This window comes from Ctenocephalides felis, unplaced genomic scaffold (genome assembly GCF_003426905.1).
Source record: "Ctenocephalides felis isolate EL2017-DRISC unplaced genomic scaffold, ASM342690v1 CF-g0.4_SCAFFOLD_00845, whole genome shotgun sequence".
Lineage (NCBI taxonomy): Eukaryota > Metazoa > Arthropoda > Insecta > Siphonaptera > Pulicidae > Ctenocephalides > Ctenocephalides felis.
In genome coordinates this window covers 55,929,180-55,952,919 of record NW_020536999.1, presented here as the reverse complement: position 1 = coordinate 55,952,919, position 23,740 = coordinate 55,929,180, and the positions used below count along the sequence as shown (strand labels likewise).

At 28.5% G+C, this 23,740-nt stretch overlaps 1 protein-coding gene, 1 long non-coding RNA gene and 1 pseudogene across 2 annotated transcripts in view; 2 read left to right on the top strand and 1 right to left on the bottom strand.

The window, feature by feature from the left end:
* The first annotated feature begins 6,049 nt into the window (after positions 1 to 6,049).
* Positions 6,050 to 7,797, top strand: LOC113386174. The gene is made up of 3 exons (XM_026623974.1): positions 6,050 to 6,252; positions 6,556 to 6,784; positions 7,657 to 7,797. The coding sequence occupies exons 1-3, from the start codon at positions 6,050 to 6,052 to the stop codon at positions 7,795 to 7,797; spliced, it is 573 nt and encodes a 190-aa protein (XP_026479759.1).
* Positions 7,798 to 9,772: 1,975 nt separating this feature from the next.
* Positions 9,773 to 17,116, top strand: LOC113363530 (annotated as a pseudogene).
* A 3,296-nt stretch (positions 17,117 to 20,412) lies between these two features.
* LOC113363542 overlaps positions 20,413 to 23,740 on the bottom strand; it is a 29,820-nt gene continuing 26,492 nt past the window's right edge. The window contains exons 3-4 of the long non-coding RNA XR_003365915.1: positions 22,561 to 22,740; positions 20,413 to 20,555 (exon numbers count right to left, since the gene is read on the bottom strand). This is a non-coding gene — a long non-coding RNA (uncharacterized LOC113363542). The remainder of the gene's footprint in view (positions 20,556 to 22,560; positions 22,741 to 23,740) is intronic.

The window sequence follows — 23,740 nt, the reverse complement described above, 5'->3', positions numbered from 1 at the left end:
CAATATATATGAACAATATTCACCCAAAATTCATAAATATTATTTAACCCATCCACATTCTACAATATTATTTTTGGACGAGACAAAATTTCAAAATTCTATCGTTACAATTTTAAAACTTTTACAATATAAATTCCTAAGTCAATTATATACGCTGCAAAATGTTTCACGACTCGCCTTAAGAAAAAATGCCACAATTCACTTAGTTTTACTTTTTTACCTTTGTTTTTAATCACTAATATTGTCAGCAAAATTTTCCACAAGTCTGTATTAATAATTACAATGAATCCACGTAGCCTAAATAAATATATTAGCGTAACCTAGATTATAAGCGACCACTGCATTTTTCATCATACAAAATCTCTGAAATATTCCAGACATTTAATTAGAATCAACCCACGCATATACCCGGTAATGGAATGCCTGGTAGTACATGACAAAGAAAATCGTTATTAAAAACGCTTTACGAAATGCCAATAACAATCTTCACTTGAAACCATACATGTGTCCTTCAGAGCACATTTATTTCAAAATAAATTTTCCGGGAGGAAATGGCGCAAATAGGTTATAAAAATATGGCTTTATATTTTCTATATATTTGTTTTTTATTTTATACTGCAAGAGCCACTGGGGAGATGTTGATTTAACCATATTATAATTGCAAGATAATATTAGGAACTATGAAACTGGTATGGTCAAAAACTTATATTAAATATTTTGAATGATGATATATTATTATTACACAAAATTTTCACAAGCCAAGCTCATTACAACTATTTATTCAAATGTGCAGACAAAACTTTCAAGTTCTGAGATAACCATTTACATTTTAAAGAAAAAAATCAAATTTATAATTGCCCATTGCTAATGTCTGAATGATATTGGCTATTTTTTTATTTTTTTTATTTTTTTTATTTTTATTGGCTAAAATCTGATGATATCGGTGGAAATAGTGGTTGTAGTAGACGTAAAAAATACGCACCTTATTCTATTTTGAAATTATTAAAGAAAAAAATTGACTAATGTATTCCATTTTGAAGTTTTCTACTATTTAAAAAATTAAATTCATAATTGCCCAATGCCCTTGTCTGAATGATATTGGCTATTAGCTAAAATCTGATGATATTGGTGGAAGTAGTCGTTGCAGTAGACGTAAAAAATGCGCACCATATTCTCTTTTAAATTTATTAAAGAAAAAATTGACTAATGTATTCAATTTTGAACTTTTCTATTGTTTAAAAAAATAAATTTATAATTGCCCAATGCCCTTGTCTTAATGATGTTGGCTATTATGGCTATTAACTAAAATCTAATGATATTGGTGGAAGTAGTGGTTGTAGTAGAAGTAAAAACTACGCATCTTATTCTCTTTTAAATTTATTAAAAAAAATTGACTAATGTATTCATTTTAGAAGTTTCCTACTATTTAACTAACTAAATTTATAATTGTCCAATGCCCTTGCCTGAATGATATTAGCTATTAGCTAAAATCTAATGATATTGGTGGAAGTAGTGGTTGAAGTAGTCAAAATACGCACCTTCTTCTCCTTTAAATTTAATAAAAGAATTAATTTGACCACAGAATTCAATTTTTGAAGTTTTCTACTATATATGATCTTTACTCAAAGAAGCAGTTATAAACATTCTACTACGATTGTAATATCAAAGAATAACTATTATTTTAACAATTACACAAGTTGGAAATAAATCGATCCCGAATCGATTATTCTGGCAGTATTCAAAGTATTTAAATTATATTTCGAATATTACAATCTTGGCATCAAGGCAAGTTGCATGAGCTGTTCAGGATTTATGGCGAGCCCTTCTCGAGTTTCATCAAATAGCTTTTAAATGTTTAAAATTGGTGCAACGAGTTTTGAGAAAACAATATAAAAATTTAAAGAAAAAAGGTTATATTTATGCTACATATACATACACACATACATTCTCCATAAAGAACGAATGACACAAATTAAGATGAAAGTATAATTCAGATAGAACCATAGCATTCTAGATCCTCCCCCATAAAGAAATGCCTCATGACGGTTTTCGTGGATACCATAGACAAGATATAAGCGAAGGTTTTAATCGGTATTATTCCCAGACGGTATTGAGCCCGACATACCCAGATAAAAGTCCTAGTCTGGGATACCTAATAAATGCATTTTCTTCGTTATACAAAAAAAAAACCTACATGGTCCATGAAATTAACAAACAGAATTTTCTGGCAAAAACATAAACTCCTTAGATAAGTTAAAAACAACATCATGCTTAAGCATGAACATATTATCAAAAATTTGATTTTCAAGAGAAACATTTTGTACCATTAAATACATAACATACATTTATCTAGAACATTATTTTAGTTACTCGTACTTTTATAAAAAAACGCTTCATCTAAATTTTTCGACAAAATTCCAAATTCAATCGTTTACAATCTCTACTTAAATAATCGAATTCCAAATTCAATCGTTTACAATCTCTACTCTGTAATATCAGAATTGCATTAAATTATAGCTATGTCATCGGCGTTAGTGCACATTATTAGAAGATCATATGTGGGAATATCGCTTGTGAAAAGGAAATAAAGTACTGGGCTTAGCACGCTGCCCTGTGATACCCCGCGTTCTATATTTCTAATGCTCGAAGTCACATCTTTAATTTTGATTGTAAATTTTCTACTAAGTAAAAATGAATTTAAGATATTGAAATAGTTTAGAAAAGTTGTTCTGTTTGGAAAAGCCTGGCTGACATCTAAAAATACTGCTAGCCTGTGTTCTTTTCTATTCATCTTTTCAAGACCTAATGCTTTGCTACAGTTTATGATACAAGTCGTAAACTTATGAATTTTTTATTTTATGCAGTTTCTTAGTAATTTTTTTGAAATTTTTTATATGCCTATTAGAATACTCATTAGTTAAATTGTATTTGGAAATTTTGATATCAAACTTGCACCATCAGTTGATGCAGATATATATATATATATATATATATATATATATATATATATATAATAAAGAATATTCATGTATTTTGACAGCAATGCGATTCTGTTTTTTTATTATGTCTCATCTGGGCGGATCTGCTCAAGATGTATACGTTTTTTAGTATCAAAATAACGAAATAAATTTTTTACCAACAATTGTTATTTTCAACGTTGAGCCAATTCAACGAATTGGCTTAAATTATGTTCAAAAATATGTTTAAAACTGTAAATTAATAATACGATACATCAAATGTGCGATATTGACATTCTGTGTAATCACCTTTTATGGCGTAATATCGCACAGACAGAAACCAGTTATCTTGAATATGATAATGAATTAAAATTATTGAATGAAGTGTCTATTTGCTATTTTTTTCTGAAAAGATGATTTTTTGTTTTGTTGCGTAATAATAATTTTTGTGTACTACCAAATCATTAAAATATTGATAATATTTAATTCATCTGCAAGAATTTTTGAATGATTTAGTATAAAATAAGCATATTCTAGCAGTTTTATCTTTCCGAAAAATTTAATTCAATGTAATATTTCTAAAATTTACAATATAGACTTCAAAATCGTAGTTTAATTAAAATTCATTTAGCATTTTATCCATTCATTTCAAAATATAATTTGTCGCTTTAATATGATCGCTTTGATATATATTTAGAATTTTCAAAAAAATTTAAAAACCAATGTTTTTAATTCTATTTTCTGAATGTACATATATATACAAATACACACAAAAATTTTTATACTATTCCGGATGATATTTCCGAAGTTTCACGCAAATTCTAAAAGGACAAAAAGCTGAAAATGCATTTCCAACAATCTTATTTTTAATAATCGTAGTAGAGGCTCGGTTTTTATAATATTTCAGTGTTTGATTCAAACACATATTATTTTAAATAGCAGCAATTAAAATAGCGGTGCAATGCATGGTAACTTAAGACAATATACTGTAACCTCCTATTATCGAAAATATGATAGATATATAAAATTAATGGACATGTAATGAATTATTTTTAATAATAAAAGAAAGGATATACAAGTACAACAAATCCAGTTATTCCAACCTTTTATATTTAACTAAACCAAATTCTGTTAAATCCACAATATAGTAATTAACAAAATAGAGATTTCAATTTCAATAATTACAACGTGAAACGTCCATCAGAAAGCTTCAGATACATATTTATTAAGCAATAAAAATAAAAAGATAATATTTTCACTCAATTAGTAAGCGTATTTATCACTTCGAAGCAAATTATTAATATAAAGTCTGTAAATTTTGTTTTTTTACAAACATTTTATTTTTCATTTTTTAAGTAATAATTCTATCTGCAACTTGAATATGAAAATATTCGATATGGTTCAACCTATATATATTGTTTAGCCTACATCTAACTAAAATCAATAATAAATTAAGTGAGTATAAAATCTTCTGGAATCTTTTCTAATCTATAAATCAATGCAACTACTTAGGTAATATCAGAATGACTAGTCAAGTTCATGAGTTTTCTAGAAAATTGTTTTCCTTATTTCCATGATCACCGTTGCCATGGCGGAAATCAAATGTTTTCTATATTTTGTATGACAAGTACTATTTTTATGATAAGTTTCTTTTATACACTATATTATTGAAAATTTTGTAGGTAAGTGCTATTCATTTTCTATACATTAAATTATTAAAAATATTAAATATATTAATGTAACGTTATTTTCTCCGCTCCGAAGAAGATGACGACATGTTAATAATATTATTAATAATATTCAATATGTTAATTGTAATGGTGTAAATAATTTATAAAGAAAATTTATTAACATTTAATTTTAAGGTTGTTAGATTTAAAAAATAGAGATAATGTATCAATGTACCAAATATGAAATATTTCTGAAACAAAATTTGTACGCATACTAATTTTATATGTCAAATGAGTTCCTCAATAAAAATCGTATATTTCCAAAAAAAAATTATATGTATATAAAGCAAACTCACAACTAAAAAATTAAATTTTATAATAAGTTCAAAAAATGTATGCTATTATTAGTCGGTGTCATTATTAAAATAATACAGACATTGATAATTATGGTTAATGCAATTTGATAGTTTGATTAATTTTATTTATTTTTAATTGTCGCTACAAATTAAAATTTAATTTATAGATTACGATTATTATATAAGTTTGATAAAATACAAAGAAAAATATGTATATTCAAAACTTGTCTGCAATTCGTTATAAATTGATAATCATTGTTTCTAAAATAGTTTATTGTTAAAAACATTGATGTAAATCAATAATTAGTTACGCAATTTATTTAATTTGTTTAACCACAAACGTTCACCATATTTTTTGCCAATTAAGTAATAATTATTTTAGAGCATATTTTATGCAATTTTTTCTAAGTGGTACAAATTGTCTAAGTAAAATAATTCTTATTGTGCCTTATAAGAGATTATGATTAATAATTAAAGAAACAGCTTTAAATTATTAAATAAATTCTGAAGTTTTGAGAAATTGAATAAATAATATAAGTTGATTGTCTTGCATCAAATTATTGCATTATGGAAGAAACCATTATTTAATTTTTCATAACGAATTGCAGGAAAGGATTTTCGTAGATCCCTCAATACAATTTGTTCTAAAAATTATTTTCAATGGGATTCTAGTTAGTTGTAAATTTTAAGTGCAGTATTTTTATATAATAATTAATTATTAAAAAAAGTTTGTATGCGTACTGGGCCTACTTGACAAATTATAGTAATCATATAGTTGTATTACAATTAGAATTGACAATAATACAATCGTATTTAAATAGTAATCAATAGAAATCGTATTTGAAGAGTCCAACTCGCAATTGACTTAATTTTGTCATTCTATATAAGAAAATATGGGAGTCATATATTGTTGTCTCAGAGTTGACAATAATACAAGTACAATAAAAACCTTATTAAACGAGTCCGACTCGAAACTGACTATTTTTTATTCTACTTGAGAAAGTATAGTAGTCATATATTGATACGAGTCCGACTCACAACTGACTAAATTTTTATATTCCACAGCATGCCGCCAGAAAACCTCTCGGAGAGGGTTGTCAACAACGACTGGCGCCCCCACATCAGATCTGAAGGGGTATGGATTAAAGAACTTCCAGGACCACCAGGCTGTCTCAAGCCCTGGTACAAAGGACTACCCTGGCACGAGCGATTGTCCAATCATCATACTTTGGCCAGCATAAGGCAATGCGCTATTTTCGTTCCCAAGCGGTGAGCATTATTTATTTTGCCTTTGATTCATGAAACAACATGAACGTCTAGTGATTTGCGGCTTTGTTAGGAGTAAAATTAAGACGAATTTGTTAGACTTCTAAACTGAAAGGTTTACTTCAACATAATAGAAAGATTATAGCATTTTTACTACTAATGCCAAGCACTTCCACAATCTAAAAGGGAGCATACAATACCAAAGTTTAAATTTTAGCATTAAGTGGAAGTAAATTTATAGATATTCTAGTTATCATGAATTGTAACAAGTCGTTAATTTATTTTCCGCATTTTTTGTTCTTTCAGAGTTCCACTCGATAGTTTAGACAATAAAATGATGTCAAACTACAACCATAGTTTAGAATTGTTTCCTGATCCTGTAGATATAGTCCTGCAGCAGGACACCATTAGCAATGTGGCCGAATTGGCACCACCATGCGTGGAGTATGGCGATAATTATACAAATGCAAGAGGGAAACCGTGGAGGAGATTGACAAACACCAGGGAACTAAAACGGGAACGAATTATTGCTTTGGTAAAAAAAAAAAATATTTAAAAAAATACAATCTGATCACACCAAAACTCGTATATACAAATAATTCATTAAATGCTATAGATTAGTTTATGGTAGAACTCTTTCAAACATGAAGAAGTAATAAGAATATGTCATATATTACTTTTTAGTAGAGAGAAGATGAAATAATTTTTAACTTAGACAATTAACTCCAGCATAAAGAAATTGTGTTTATAAGTCAGATTAAAACTTTTCACCAACTTCAGTCCACCATCTGCTCTTGCGGTACCATCAGTCCCTGCAGTAGAAAGCAGTAAAATGTTCTTTTCAAAATTTTATCCATGCAATATAAATCCTTTTTCTCTTCACTTTCTGCAATACTTCTTTATTAGTTACTTTGCCAATTCAATTTATCTCCTCCATATCAGTATCCAGCACCTTCCACATCATCTTGGTTCCTTATCTATGTTCCAGATATTGGCCTTCCTTAAAGACCAGGTCTCTGATTAACAGAGAATCAATATTTTTTATTTATTTTTATTTATATATATATATATATATATATATATATATATATACATTATTTTCATATCTCAGACAGACAGAAGTGCCTGGTATTATGAGAGGTTACGAAATCAGTTTACCTAATTTATATATACATTTCATTTGATTATTTCATTAATATAATATCTATTATAATTGAAATATTTTTATATAACTCTTCAGTCTTATTTGTCTCCAATTTCCTTATAAATTTCTTTATTTTTCTTTTAAATTTATTGTCATCATTGGTCATGTTAACATCGTTTGGCAATATTGAGTTCGATCATGAGTTGGGCCCCGTTTTTCAGGCAGACCACTCATAATTATATAATGATTATTTATTTTTACAGGGGCATCCTCTCCAGATAGCAGGACTAAAAGAGAGGATGTCACCACATCAAGTAAAGTTGATGAACAGTGGACACCATTCACCACTTACCAATCCAGGATATTCTAGACAACCGGCCGATGGAACAGTTTTCCGCTATTAACTTCTATTAACAATATATCTAAATTTCTGATAATTGTACTTTAAATACTAGACAATATAAATTATGGTTCAAACGATTATAATAATAAAGTTATAAATAGTTAGCAAATTGTATTACTATGCATTTTATATAAATACTTTACATATGGGGAAGTCCCCGAGTGGCGGACACCTAAGGTTAATTATAAATAAATTAAAAATATTTTGCGAAATGTTTATTAAATTATGACTTATGTTAGATAACAAAGGTAGAAATCAAACTAAATTAACAAAAACGCAACCATTGCTAAAAAATAATTGAAACTATCGATCAAACTTTGATAACAAAAAATTTGATTTGAAAAAGTAGCACCTAGTACCGGACATTTCAAATTAACCTGCATTGAACACATATGTACTATCTTCACACTCTGAAAGGTCTGCATATATGTGTTTGACAAATATTCTTAGATATTGCAAAAAAAATCACTATTCATCCACCATTTTGGCTGGAACACACCGATGTTCACAGCTAGAGCATTCATCATAAGCTTTTCATTTTTTGACTAGGAAATACAAAAAATGGGGGTATGTAGTGACCGTTAGCACTCACATAGAACAAAATTAAATAATTATTATAAATTACGTCAATTCTTACAAGAAATATCAATATGTTTACTGGCCAGCGCTAAGAGAGGACTTAGTGTCCGATGCTAAACGACAGACATATTCGTTCATTTGTTGGTACTTACTAAAATTGCTTAAAAGATCTAATAATATTCTACCATTTTACGGTTAACAATCAAGTACTTTTTTATCTTTGCATACCACTCTAATGTAAATGCATTAATATACTAGAATTACTTCCATTGATATTTAGGTTACTCCGTGATTTTGCACCTAAAACTAAAAAATACAACTAAAAAAGACAACCAAAAAATAAACTAATAAAAAAATCTATGAGCACTATAATTATTATTTCAGTTTATTTCTGCTAATAAATAGTGTTTTTTTTTAATATCCAAATATTATCCATTGATTCTAAAAATGAAGATAATTTTTCAAGAATCAAAACAGTAAGAAAATAATATAGACAATATATGAAAAATATATAACAATATATGACAAAACATAATTTTTTAAATAAATTTAACAAGAGTTCTTTGTGATTTTTTTACCTATATTGAATTTTCCTTTGCCTTTCTCTTCTATATTTTGCCTTAGTTAAGTTAGATTTTTTATTCGTTTAATCTTTGCCCGAAAAGGACAAGAAATACGTGTCACAACCGTACCCCAAAATTTCCCACAACGCACACTTTTGAAAACAAATCATCATTATGCCTAAGCTAAATTATTTAACAAAAACTAATTGCTTGTTAATAACTACTAATGTTCAGCTTACAGCAATATAACAAAAAAAGTAATCTACCTGTATACAATTAATAGTTATTATTAAAAGAATTCGATCATAAAAACTTACTTTTGACTGTTTAAAAACAATGTGGTCTACAGATCACGTAAATGTAAGACACTGACTAAAAGCAATAATGAGAACTTGTCCAAACAATCATACTTCAGCATTTCTCCTTTTGGACCCTATCTCAAAATCAGTATATGTAGTTTAGCTTTTATGACAACTGTTACTACCGTACCCAGTCTCCCTTATATAACAATTTTTTGCACACCGTCTATTTTGGAAATTGTTATGCCAATACAGCGATAAAATTACAATATCTTAATATATAATAATGTTTTGAAATACTGATTAATTATCTCATCTTGATATGATATCTTTATTTATAGTATTATTCATATGTTTTGTCATTAAGATTATGATTACAATATCAAAACAACGTTACATATATCCTATTGTGCACAAACCATATACGATAAAACACATACGACAAATTAATGTGTTATATTTAATGAGTGTTTTGCTGTTTAATTATCGTATTAAACTGATATAGTACCAATAAATTATTTGGAAAATATTGTGTGTAAACATAAATTGTTGCGGAACAGATTGGTAAACGGTAAGTTGTTCTAAATTATAAACAAAATCAAATTTTTAATTCATAGGATTGCAAATATATTGTTTAGAGTTATCCTAAACAATTTTAAGCAATAAATTCACATACATCATTTCATTATTCATAATTCTTGTTAATCATCATTTGTTGAAACTATGAGTTATATCTACAGACAAATTATAAATAATTTTTATTAAATAAACTTCATTTAAAATTATTTCTTTCCCATGAGTTTATCTTAGTGGGAAGTATTTACAATGACAGTTTTGAACTTCATAATTTACAAGCATTATTAAATTAATGAATCTGTATTAATAGTGTGTGAAATTTTGCCTATTGACAAATTATCAGAACTCCTCAAATGTAAATAAAAATGTTTAAATGAAGTTAATCACTAAACAAAAATTTAGCACTCCAAATTAATGATACAAGTAACAAATTATATAACAAACTAGTGGGGTGAATGGCATCGTGTCTTAAGGTAAAGTGCTGGAACTTCGCGTACTGTAATCCGTTCCTTGATACGGAACCCAAAAAAATTTACACAAAATATGTACACATTATTAAAATCTCTATAAAATATCTGATAATTTGATGTACATATGTCCTATAAACATTTTTGACCGCCAAATGACATTTTTTAACTTATTTTTATTGAGAGTCCATAACCGCTGGACCTGCTTTCCCAAAAATTTAATCAGTTTTTCACCTTGTCAATACAAGTAAAATGTTTTTTGAATTATTAAAATCGAACGCTCCGTTCTCTTAAAAACTGAGTTACCGTTTTTGGCACTTTTTGTCCCGTATCGTTGAAACGGCTATACCTGCCTATGCCAAAAACTAATCAGCACGTCTCCTTATCAACAGCAATCGAATGTTTTTTGAATATTTGAAATCGGTCGAACTGTGTTCCCGAAATCGTCGACGAAAATTTGTATCCGCACACACACACACACACACATACACACATACACTCATACATCCATTTTTCTAAAGTATGCCAAAATGTTCAGAAAGTTTTGAAACGTAAAGATATATAAAAATTTTCATTTGCGATTACTATAACTTACCCTAAGAAAAGTTAAAAAAGAAACCAAAGCCCGAAACAAGATTGATGTCTTCGAAATTTTGAAAATAATTTTCTTTTAATAATTTTCAAAAAATTGAGGCAATTGAATTTTTTAAAAACACGATATGAATATCCCGATAACGTGGCGTCTGATTTTCAAAACCTTGATATCTTAGATTGCAAAGATCCCAAATATGTATGATTTTGAAGAAAACAGCTTGTTTTTTTGTAACACATTATAAGCATTTATAAATTCAAGCTTCACTAGAAAACAATCTATATCTTATCTAGTACAAACTATTTTTGCTAAATTTTTGAATTCTTGTTTTATTGTAAAATACATAATTTCTACAAGAGCAGTTGATATATTTTTATCATTTTTTATCAAACATAAATACGAATCTTCCAACGTTAAATTATCATTTATCATATCATAAAATTATGTAATAAAATTCATGAATGATAGTTAATAAAATATTGGAAACTACGAATAGCCAATTTTACCATTTAATTATAGACAATATTACATACCATAAATCCATAAAAGCTCATGTGGATTAATTTTGGATCATTTGCAGGTGAAAAGTACTTGAAAACTTCATTATATATCCAAATATGTTAAAATGGTTTTACATTATTGCTGTTACAATTCTGTTAGAGCAAAATGTGATCAATGCACAGTTTGATGCACATCATGTACCAGGACGGTCAGGAATCGTCCATTTATTCGAATGGACATGGCGCGATGTTGCAGCAGAATGTGAAAGATTTTTGGCACCAAATGGCTTTGCTGGTGTCCAAGTATGTATTTGTAAAAAACTAAGGAACTGTATTGTCGATCTTCCTAATTCTTACAGATCATGGTGGTTTAAATAATATGTTAGTGCTGTCACAATATTCGTAGTTATACATATTATTATGTTTCAAATGATATCCCAGTGGATTCGTAGTCGTACTCATGCCCTGGCCATCTTATCCGATATAAGAGGTTTAAAAAGATATATATTTCCAAGATTTTTATCTTATTGAGACCAAAGTCAAATGATTACTTATATTACAAAATTAAATTTAGTGCATTCTACGACTATGAAAAAAGTCAATAATAATATGAAAAGAACAAATGGTTTCAAAAAACAAAATATTTTTATGGTTGCGAGTATCATTAAAAACAAAAATATTTTAGAAGAGTAACTTATATAACTTTACTTGTTATGTTTTAAATTGCTTTCATTATACTTTCTGAGGATATGAATAAACAAACTGCTCATAAGTTTGCAAAATTTTATATTTTATCTAAGAAAAATTTACTGTAGAAGGTATTGAAAATGAAATCGCCACTTGATATAGGTCAACATTGACCTTTGTCGAAAACTAAATTCTCACCTTATTTTTAAGAGAATACATTTCATAGTCATTAGAATATCCTTCTAATTTATCTATTTAATGGTCTCTTGAGTTGATTTCTCAACATCTCATTATAAATATAATTAAGGTGACCATATTTTTCTTGTCAGTCAAAACCTAGACGGCGATTTTTAGTTATGCTAATCCAGGACGGGGGGTATATAATAAAAAATTTTTATATGAATCTTTTTTTATAAGTTTTGCGTACTTTTAGTAAGTACTTTATTATTCGAATATATGCAATGCTTTTTTATCTATGATATTATATCTTAAATGGATTTATGTACATACATGTTTTTCGCCCTTTTGAGCCTTGTATAATATTCTATTCAATTTTATTCATAAATAATTTTAAAAAATTTGCACTTGTTTATTTGTTTTCATAGTTTTTACCAATTAATCTGTTAAATTTCGAACAACCGGAACAATCCGGGACAAAAGATCTAAATCCGATACAAATTATGCTTTTAAAAAAACCCGGGGCACAAGGTGGGAATCCGAAATACTCATGGTATGGTCATCTTAATATAATGTATTTTATACAACTCACACTTACAAATCATGATATTTTGTAAACGTCCTAAACTAGACAGTTGTAAATCTATTGATGAAAAATAAAATATCTATTATATTTGGCAGGTGTCGCCAGTCAATGAAAATATAGTTATTGAAAATAGACCGTGGTGGGAACGATATCAGCCAATTTCGTACAAAATAGTAACACGTTCTGGAAATGAAGGAGATTTTGCTGATATGGTCAGGCGATGTAATCAAGTAGGAGTGAGGTATGTGAAGATTACTTGAAAATATTTTTTTTATTTTCATATATATTTTCAACTATTACATAACAAAATATCAGCAAATTGTTTGATTGTCCTTTGTAGAATGTCTAAATCGGATGCCAATCCATTGATTGGGCGTCCGGGTATCATGATATCCTATTTTGCTGGTATATGTCCATTTACAAATAAATTATGCAAATAATATTTGCGATCGTCTGTATTTTATATAGACAAAATTTTTAATACATACAGACGTAAATATAAATACTATAAAGTAAAATCATATTCAAAATCATCGCAAAAGCTCTAAGAACACTGGGAATAGTTCTAAGTGCTGTTCAAACAACTGAAGAAACTTTGAAGCACCATGAATTTTATTACTATAAATTTTTTTTGAATTAATACTACAAAATATGTTCACTACCTTTTTCATTTGTTGAACTTGTATGTTCAATAATTCAATAATTGAGAATCCTATATCCCGAAAATATATATCCTTCAGTAAGAAATGTATTGAATATAGTAAGTGTTCCAAATTTTGGTTCTGTTCAAGTTTTGTTTCACACTTTCTATCTTTCATAGCTTCTTAAATCATAAAAATAACAATTAACTTAGCTTAATATTTTATTAGAATTTATGTAGATGTCGTTATCAATCACATGTGCGGAAACCATGGCCATGCCACTGGAACTGGAGGAGGTACAGCAGTACCAGAAGAACGTCAATACCCAGAAGGTACAATATTAATAGACAAATTGATAAGTTCTTTATTAAAAAAATTACGCTTCTACCAATATCTGATTTTATTTAAATCTTCTATTTAGTACCTTATGGTCCAGGAGATTTCCACCCCCCATGTACAATTACTGATTATACAAATGCACAAGAAGTTAGGAACTGCGAATTAGTGGGTCTGCATGATTTGGATCAATCCAAGGATTGGACAAGGAAGAAGATCATCGATTTTCTCAACAAATTGGTTGATTTAGGCGTGGCTGGATTCCGGTAAAATTGATAAATTGATAAATGACAATGATAAATGACATTACAAGATTATTGAAAAAATTACAGGGTTGACGCTGCTAAACATATGTGGCCATCAGATTTGGCTTTTATATATAATGCTGTAAAAAATCTGAACACTGCTCACGGTTTCAACGATGGGGCAAGGCCTTTTATTTATCAAGAAGTTATTGACTTAGGTATGCAAATTATTTGCAATTTTTTTGCATAAAGCTTAATAACAAATATATCTAATTCTAATCAAAACTTGATTAACGCAGTGCCTAATTCATATCTTTCAAATGGTATTTAATGTTAGTTTTCATATGGTAAAGTACCAAAATATTCAGAGCATTATCTACATACATATGAAAAATAAGTCGGGTTTTCCTTCCTGACGATATAACTCCAGAACGCACGAACCGATTTCGACAATTTTGCATTCGTTGGAAAGGTCTCGGGCTCCGCGAAATTTATAGCTACTAACTTCTATAGCTAACTTCACGCACCGTAATTAAAAATTCGAGTAATGACATTAGTGAGAATGATCAGAATCATGCTTGTGTTTTACCAAAAAGCACTTCAATGAAACGGATAATTTGCGGATTCACTTTCACTTACTTAGAAAAGTTCAACTAAAAAACACTTCATATTTACAATCGAAATAAATTCATTACTGTTGTGTAATAAATTCAAATTTTTCCTTTTCAAATATAAAACAAACAAAAAATTTCTTCAACTTTCTCACGAAACCATCTGGTGGCGAAACGGAGTTCGTCGGGTTTGCTATTGAAAGTATAAAATAACATTGGGGCAACTGTACGATCCTATTCCCCATCTAATTTATGTACTCAATTATCGAGTTGGCTGTAAAATTATTCCAAAATTTAATTGCTGACTATAAATTACCAATTCTAGGAATTTCTAACAATCATTAATTAATAAATAGGTGGTGAAGCTGTGTCCAAAAACGAATACACAAACATAGGACGAGTAACTGAATTCAAATTCAGCGCTGAAATAGGAAGAGCCTTCCGGGGTAACAATGCCTTGAAATGGCTGGTCAATTGGGGACCTGCATGGGGTATGCTGCCAGACGATAAGGCGCTTGTATTTGTTGACAATCACGATAACCAGGTTAATTTTATATATAAACCAGAACCAAATCAATCGCCAATAGCTGGTTGGTTGCTTGCGTAATTGCATTCACAAATGACGAATTGGTTATTCATAATTAATAAAATTCATGAAGCAATTTCATTATATCTATCCCAAATGTGTATTACAAGTATTTCTGTTTTTCAGCGAGGCCATGGAAGTGGTGGTTCAGAAATATTAACTCATAAGCAGCCTAAACAATATAAAATGGCAATTGCCTTTACTTTGGCTCAATTTGAAGGCATTGTACATGATAAGAATAAATAAGGGATAAATATCATTTCTTCCTTATTTTTCTATATGAGTGAAAATTAATTTTCAAATTATAATATTATATTATTTTTAGACTGGTGCCTGTACCAACGGATGGATATGTGAGCATAGATGGAGACAAATTTACTCAATGGTGGCTTTTAGAAATGTGGTCCAAAATAATAAAATTCAACATTGGTGGGATAATGGTTCAAACCAGATTGCATTGCACGCGGTTGTGCTGGTCTAGCAGTCTTCAATAATGAAAATCAACAGAACTTGCAACAAACGCTTCAGGTAATTTTTAGCCAAATATATGAAAATTGACTACTTTTCTTTATCATGAATGAAATAAAAATATTTTAAATATTGTTAAATTATTCTAACAGTTTTATTGTAGTTTTAGAAGTTTTTCCTGTGTTTATTTTCCAATATTTAACAGCGGATAACATTTGATATTGAAGATATATCTAACAATTAATAGAAAATTACACCAATGTTCCCATTAAAATATTTTTTAAAATAAATAGTACAAATTTAAACTTAATTTAAGAATAGAAAATATAACAAACATTTTTTGTCAAACATCAACCGTCTTCTAATACATGATGAGCAGAACATCACTTCTGAAAGACTTTGCAAAATAATTTTTGACGAATAAAAAAAAGATAATATGTTTTAATTGTGGAAAATATTGAAAATAGTGGTAGATATAAGAAATATTTATTATGCTATTCTTTTCATTTAATTTATTTATTGATTTATTTAATAAATGATTGATTAATTAAATAAATGATTGATTAATTTAATAATTCTAGACTTGTTTGCCTGCCGGAAGATATTGCGATGTATATCTGGAAAAGCGGAAAATGGCAGGTGTTCCGGTAAAACTGTAGAAGTATCACCTGATGGAAAAGCTTATGTAGAGATTTTACATTCGGAAGACGATGGGGTTCTCGCTATACATATAGGAAAACAGGTAAATTTAAATCCAGATATTTTTTTTCTTAGCGCAATTAATATAGTAATTCACAAAACTTATGTTTTTAATGAAAGAGTAGATATGATCAAATACTCATAATTAATTATAATCATAATAATTAGATACTTCTAACATTATTGACTTAATCTACTCGTTAGTCAAATTTTAAGTAGACGATAAACGTACGCTTATTGGATATTGAAATTAAATTTTAGTGTTTTGATTTTTTTTGAATTTTTAACGTCGCAATTATTTAATAATCACTAATCATTATTAATTATTTAGCAACGTTATATTAAATAGTACAAGTTATATAACTACACAGATAAATAATTTCTTAATACCTTCGTAATTTCTTAAAAAAATCTATTTGTTCTAAATGAACATTGTTTCTAAATAAATGATTCATGCAAACAAGAATTTTCTTGGTATACTCATAATTGAATTAAATGTTAAGTACGATACATCGCATTAAATGCATATAAATGTATAATATACGCTTATATATAACAAATAATATACTACTTAATGTAATTATTACTAAAATATAATCGACAATACTTAACTAATTCTAAATATTGCAATATTTCAGTCTCTTCTCAGCCTAAAGTCCAAAATGTAGTCGAGTTTGAAAAAGAGGAAGTCAAGTCAATGACAGAGGTTATCATGTGGTTATTTAGTCCATGTTAATTTGTATGGTTGTGGTTAATAAAGTAAATTTCCTTCATTAGATTTTCATTACCGGAACCGGAATGTTTGTAATCTTTATTATTTTCATTTAAACTCGACTTTAATTAAAAACAGTAACCTTAGTTATGGTATCTTAATCATGTAGTTCATAAGATATCCAAGTAATACCAGTTCATTCAAAATTGTAAAATCTGCACGAATTCTAGCTTAACAATATTAACTATTCAGATAAAAATGAAAATTAAAATCTCATACTTAATAAATGTCCGGGGCAAAAGAAATATTACAAAAATAAAATAAAGCTTCATCTTATAGTGAAATAATGCATATTTCATATTAAATTAGGGTATGGGAAACTTGGTATGGTTGTGCCAAGGTAGTAATTAACAGTCACCATAGAGCTGAAATACTAATTTTGACATAGGTCCCGAAGAAGAAAGATAAAGTATATTTGTTCGAGCAAGTTTACATTATCCGCATTGATCAGCGCCCTAAATTAACACGATTTCACGTAGACCGCATTTCTTTTAAAGGGTTAAAAAAGTTTTTATTTAATAATAACTTTTTCTTGTATAAGATAAATCACTTGTTGGTTATTTTTCTGTAAATTAAACATAGTAGATAATTACCAGCAATTTAGCATAGTTATATACGATGATTTGTTTTTAAAGGTGGTTGTGCTTTTCAAATAAAGATTAAACAGATAAGGAAAAATCTAGCCTAACTAATCGTAGATAAAATATGAAAAAGAAAGGGATAGCAAAATTCTATACAAGAAAAAATTATGACTGATCAAAGAAAAGTGGCACAACCGTACCCAGTCTTACCCCAGTCACGAAGTACAATACATTTTGGCAAACAATGACTAAACTTACACAACTGAAATTGTTCCAATGTAAGCTATAATACTGTAATCATTAAAAATATTTTTTTTTTAATTATAAACATTTCTTACAAAATATGATAAAAGTCAACAATTAAAAAAATAGTCTTGCTTAAAAATATAGTTATTTTTCTTATCACAGATAAAACTAGATAGGTGGGTATAGTAATAATTATATCATGATACAGGATTAGGAATTAGTTTCCAAGGGATAAAAGTTACATTAGGATGATTTGCTAGCCAAATTTCGTGCATTTACTTCCGCAAAACATTGCACTACATAATAAGTATGAATCGCCGAATAATCTTTTGACGGGCCTAAAATAAAAATATATTATTTTTTTCGACCACATTATATACACATTTTCTTATGTAATAAAAAACAATAAGAGAGAGGTGTTGTGTGAAAAATATTAATTTGAATTATTTAGAAGTATTTACAGTATGAATCATTATTTCAAAATAAATTTCCACCACAGTAATCTGTGATATTTGTCATCAAAATGTGCAAGATGTTTGTCATTAAAACTTGATCATTTTCTAAGTAATATTTATTTCAAGTCTATATTAGTATACTTACTTTTAGTATACTACTTGAGAAAACCAAAAAGCGTTCACAGACACATATTTTTATGATTAATTTTTTTTCAGATAACAACCACCAGTTTTTTTCTATTGTTCTGCAGATAAATTAAAATATGACTTTCTTTTCGGGTAAGGCAAGGCACAAAGGTCTAATTTGATTTTGAGCAATTATATTGAGAAAACTAAACCAAATTCTATCATAATAAATATCTCATTTCAAACAAACAACAACTATCTGACTGTGTTCAATAAAATTCCTAGCTAATTCATCATTGCAGAAGTGTGTTTTTTCCAAAAATTTGTCGCCTGATATTTTTTACCCCATAGGGGGGGGGGTAAAATAGCATGGCCGGGGGCACCCGGTGCATGTTTAATTTACATTTAAGAGATTTTACGAAATAATAGCTACATTATTCAAACAATCCAATAATATAATTTCATGGGTTAATTTTATACAGACCTGGATCTGGTACTTCATCAGATATGTTCACCAGCAAGTTGGAATGACTATTTATTCAATTTAACTCTTGTAAAATTGTTTAATTTACTTCTAAATTTGGTATTTTTCATTGTTTACACCTTTGCCAGGATAAAAACAGTTGTCCTTTTACTCCAGAACCCATGTGTAAGTTTTCACATATAGTGAGTTTATGGTGGTATTTCAATTAGTGGGTACTACTTAAAATTAACAACACTAGATGTATTAAACATAAAATACTTAAAATTACATTAAGGTCTCGAAAACTAGAGAACAGTGCTCTCAACAAAAAATCTAACGACCTAAAAAATTAATTTTATTACGGATTTTCAATCCTGATTGCCGTTTATCTCCTGATAGCATCATAGTAAGAATCAAAATGATGGCTGATTGATAATCTCTTTCCCTCTACTTTTAAATATTGTTGTTAATAAATTCTTAACTTTACTTGTTTTTGAGATATCGGTAGCAGACCTATTTACTCGCGGACTTTTAAGCCCTGCTCTACCCTGTAAAATTTGGCATAAATGCAAAATTTCATGAGCTAGTCTGTACTTACTTGTCCCTAAAGCAACTCACTTTCAAGCACCTCCCTCCTATATTAAAATGCCTCATTATCATACCTGTTTAAAAAGCAGAGCACTCCATATTCAAACAATCCAATTTTGCAGTTGTGGCAAACGGCATTCGGCCCTTCTTTTACTGAGAACTCAGATGTAGAGGTAGTTCCTCAACATGCATTACTTCATGAGTCATTTTTATAAAACTTTTTTCGTTCAATAATAATGACCCTCTCCATCATAATCACTATCATAAAATTCATTATAATCTTCATCATCACAGTTTTCATTCTCATCGGCATTCGGCCCTTCTTTTAACTGAGAACCAGATGTAGAGGTAGTTCCTCAACATGCATTACTTCATGAGTCATTTTTATAAAACTTTTTCCGTTCACATAATAATGACCCTCCCCATCATAATCACTATCATAAAATTCATTATAATCTTCATCATCACAGTTTTCATTCTCATCCAGAAAGAAAGAGGTTTTGCTCAAAATAGCATGTGTTTTCCGCAAGGCCAATTCGAACAATGTTGGCATTTTTGGAGCAAAATATTGTGAAACATGTTTGATACCCGAATATAAATAAACATCAATTTCTGGTAAATTTTCAGTATTGACTACTTTTACATGGATTTGTCCTGGATGGAAAATTCTGTCGAATCGTATGTCCTGCAATCAATTTGTAAATGCATCAGGTTGTCGTACAAGTGAAGGTAATAAAAATATATAATTGATTATATATTTCTAATTACCAAAATCGTGTGCTGATATGTGGATTGATATCAAATAGAGGTTCAAGAGTCAAGGGTACATGTTTCAGGGCAGGGTTCAGCTTGAAAATAATATTAGGCAGAGGATCAGCGGCCAATGGTAATGCTGGTAAGCAGCGCAAATCACAACCTGTTAATATCCAAATTAATTAATTATTTCTCATATACACTAGTATCATTAACTTCTTATCTATGTGTGGGTATCTTCCACATATATTTCTTACACCTCTTATAGATGGTACCCATATATGTACTTCCTAAGAAGTTCACTATCAAATTCAGAATACCTGGCAATAGCAACATTAGCTCATAACTTATTTATAACCTAATTCACACACTTTTAACATCCAACATTTTGCCTATTACTTAATTAGTTATAATCATACACACCACTCACATATAAACATCTGGAGTTTAATAAACTCAATATGTAATATAAAACTTTTCAAAATAATCAATTGTATCACGATTGGTTTATCATGTTCATAAAAACAAGAATTCGAACAACAATGCTGGTTAAAAACTTGTTTAGTTATTTAATTCATTCATTTTACTAATTATTAAGTAGCTATTTGTTCTACATCATAATGATTATTAAGTATTATTTATTATTTTACTTTTTTTTACTCAAAGCTCTTTTTCCTTGATTTCTAAATTTTCTCGAAATCTGATAAACTGAGTGACTAAATAAAGTGACAAAAATTTTAAAATCCCAAACAAAAACTGCTTCCCGCGTTTTAAAGTGAGAAAATTAAAAGTATTTGCACAGATATTCCTGTGAAAATATTTCATTAAAAATACGCCATGTGAATAAAAACATAAATGGCAAAAATATTTTTAAAAAATTGCTAATTTTTTACTGATTTCAAAAAGAAATAGTCATTGCAGGTTCATATTATACAAAATAACTAATATATGGGTATATAAAAAAAAATTTATTAGCAGATTATTATTATATTAGCAGACTTGAACACATTTCTGTGTCTATATTCAAATATAGTTAAATTTTACAAAAAATTTTTTTTGCTATTAAAAAAGCGACACTTGGAGAATCCAGAAATTGTCAATGATAACATTATTTTCAAACTAGTGGTGTATAATGGCATCGTGCTTGAGGCAAATTGCTGAAATTCCCCGTACCAGAAATACATTTTTTTTAAACTTAAAAAAAAAATATTTTGAAAATCTTGAAATTTTTGAAAAAAATTGACATTCTTGAAAAAAATTTTTTTTGTTCATATTTTAAAATATTTTGGATAGTTTGAACTTTTTTCCAGAGCCATCGCATTGCTTGGTGTAGGCATCGTGCTTGAGGCAAATTGCTGAAATTCCCCGTACCAGAAATACATTTTTTTTAAACTTAAAAAAAAAAATATTTTGAAATCTTGAAATTTTTGAAAAAAATTGACATTCTTGAAAAAATTTTTTTTGTTCATATTTTAAAATATTTGGATAGTTTGAACTTTTTTCCAGAGCCATCGCATTGCTTTAGCTACATAGAGACAAATTACATAGAGACAAATTTATATCCAAACACATACACACACATACATCAACTTTTTCTAAGGCATGCCAAAAAGTTCAGAAACGTAAAGATATATAAAAAATTTCATTTTCGATTTTTTTTGCGATTACTATAACTTACCCTACTGAAAGTAAATAAAGACCACATAATAATAAACAAATCACGCCTAATTATCAGTTACTAAATAATTTTCATTATTTAAAATTTATAAATTTCAAAAATTGTTAAACTTTTAAAAAAAAATCAATTATCATTGAAGATGTAAATCCAAATTTATGGATTTAATCAATTATACAGATTTATTAACTGATGGCAAACAACATCTTAGGACATTTGAATGTATCCAATAATAGCCCTTGATAACATTATTTTCATTTACAGACTGGACAACAATAAGCACATGATGCCTACATGCCTAAATTAAATTTATCAGTTACTGTCTAAATTTCTATATTCAGTTTTTCTATGATCAGTAATCTAATTATGATGATGTCTATTATCAAAAAGTCCGACAAATCCAAATTTGAGTTGTTAAGAGCAAGAGTGACCATTCATGTTAATTAGAGCGTTAGAATATTTCAAGTCAAGTTTAAGTTAAAGTTTGACTTACAATTTGCGCTCAATTCCCTCAGACGTGGTAAGGAAAACACGGAAGGTGGCAATTCGAACAGTGGATTGCTGTCGACAGAAAGTTCTTCCAAGTTTCGAAGCTCACCAACACTCGGAGGCAGGCACTTTATGCCGTTGTAACTCACGTCCAAACGTCGCAAAGATCGTAATTGTGTGAAATCTGAGGAAAATAACCGATATTATAAAATAAGGTAAGTGATTTTCAAATTTTCAAATTACAAATTTAATAAGATTTTTGAGTTTATGTTTGAAGAGAAGAGAAAAATATTTTTTAGAAACCCTATCATTATGCTCAGAATAAAGAGAATAAATCAACCACAAGTCTAAATATTATTTTCAACGTAATCTAACAAGACAAACTATAAGCTGTAAGGGTATGAAATAATAAAGTGAAATACAAGACATAATTTATTGTTCTGATATTTTATTTCGTCAGCCTTTAATCAGAGGACAACCTGCTGATTTGCAATAATCGTTTCGAGATTTCTTTGCATACATTTTTTTTATTGTTATTCATTTGAACAGCGACCAGAACTTTAAGATATTTATGAGCTGTTGTCATTAATTTCTTACAAACTATGTTTGCTAATTATAGAAGGCAACTCAAAACACTTGACTATTATTACAATTGACTTGATTATTATTACAATTATTATGATAGAAATGCCTTTTTTTACTAATATAGCAGTGCCTGGATAAGATGTATTTTCACTTGGAAACATATTGCTATCTATATTTCGAATGAAAATTCGCTGTCACTACTACTTGACATCAGGCTGCTCGAACCTCTGATTCAGATCCAGCCGCTCTAGCAACATACAACGAGCCCCTTTGCACAAATAGCTACAAATTTTGAGTATTTTCGATACGAAGCATCGGAAAGAATGAATGAAAAAAATAACTATCACATATAAGGTTGTAATCGAGTGATAAGATTATAAATATTGGTAGATTCGTATTTCGTAATCGATTACATGATTCATATTCCATGTATCATATTTATTCGACATGAGCAAAGAAGTAAGTAATAACCACGACCGCGCATTTCTGAAAACTGATATAACAATGCAAGTAAATTAAAAATAGCATATTTAATGAGTAAATTTATTATATTTAAGGACTCCTATACTACCATCTTCGAGATGATAAAAAGTGAAAGT

Excerpts from the sequence above, each read along its gene's own strand:
- LOC113386174 (XM_026623974.1), top strand. The coding sequence starts at position 6,050 with ATGCCGCCAGAAAACCTCTCGGAGAGGGTTGTCAACAACGACTGGCGC. Across the intron at positions 6,253-6,555 it reads GCTATTTTCGTTCCCAAGCG|AGTTCCACTCGATAGTTTAG; the intron begins GTGAGCATTATT and ends TTGTTCTTTCAG. Across the intron at positions 6,785-7,656 it reads GGGAACGAATTATTGCTTTG|GGGCATCCTCTCCAGATAGC; the intron begins GTAAAAAAAAAA and ends TTATTTTTACAG.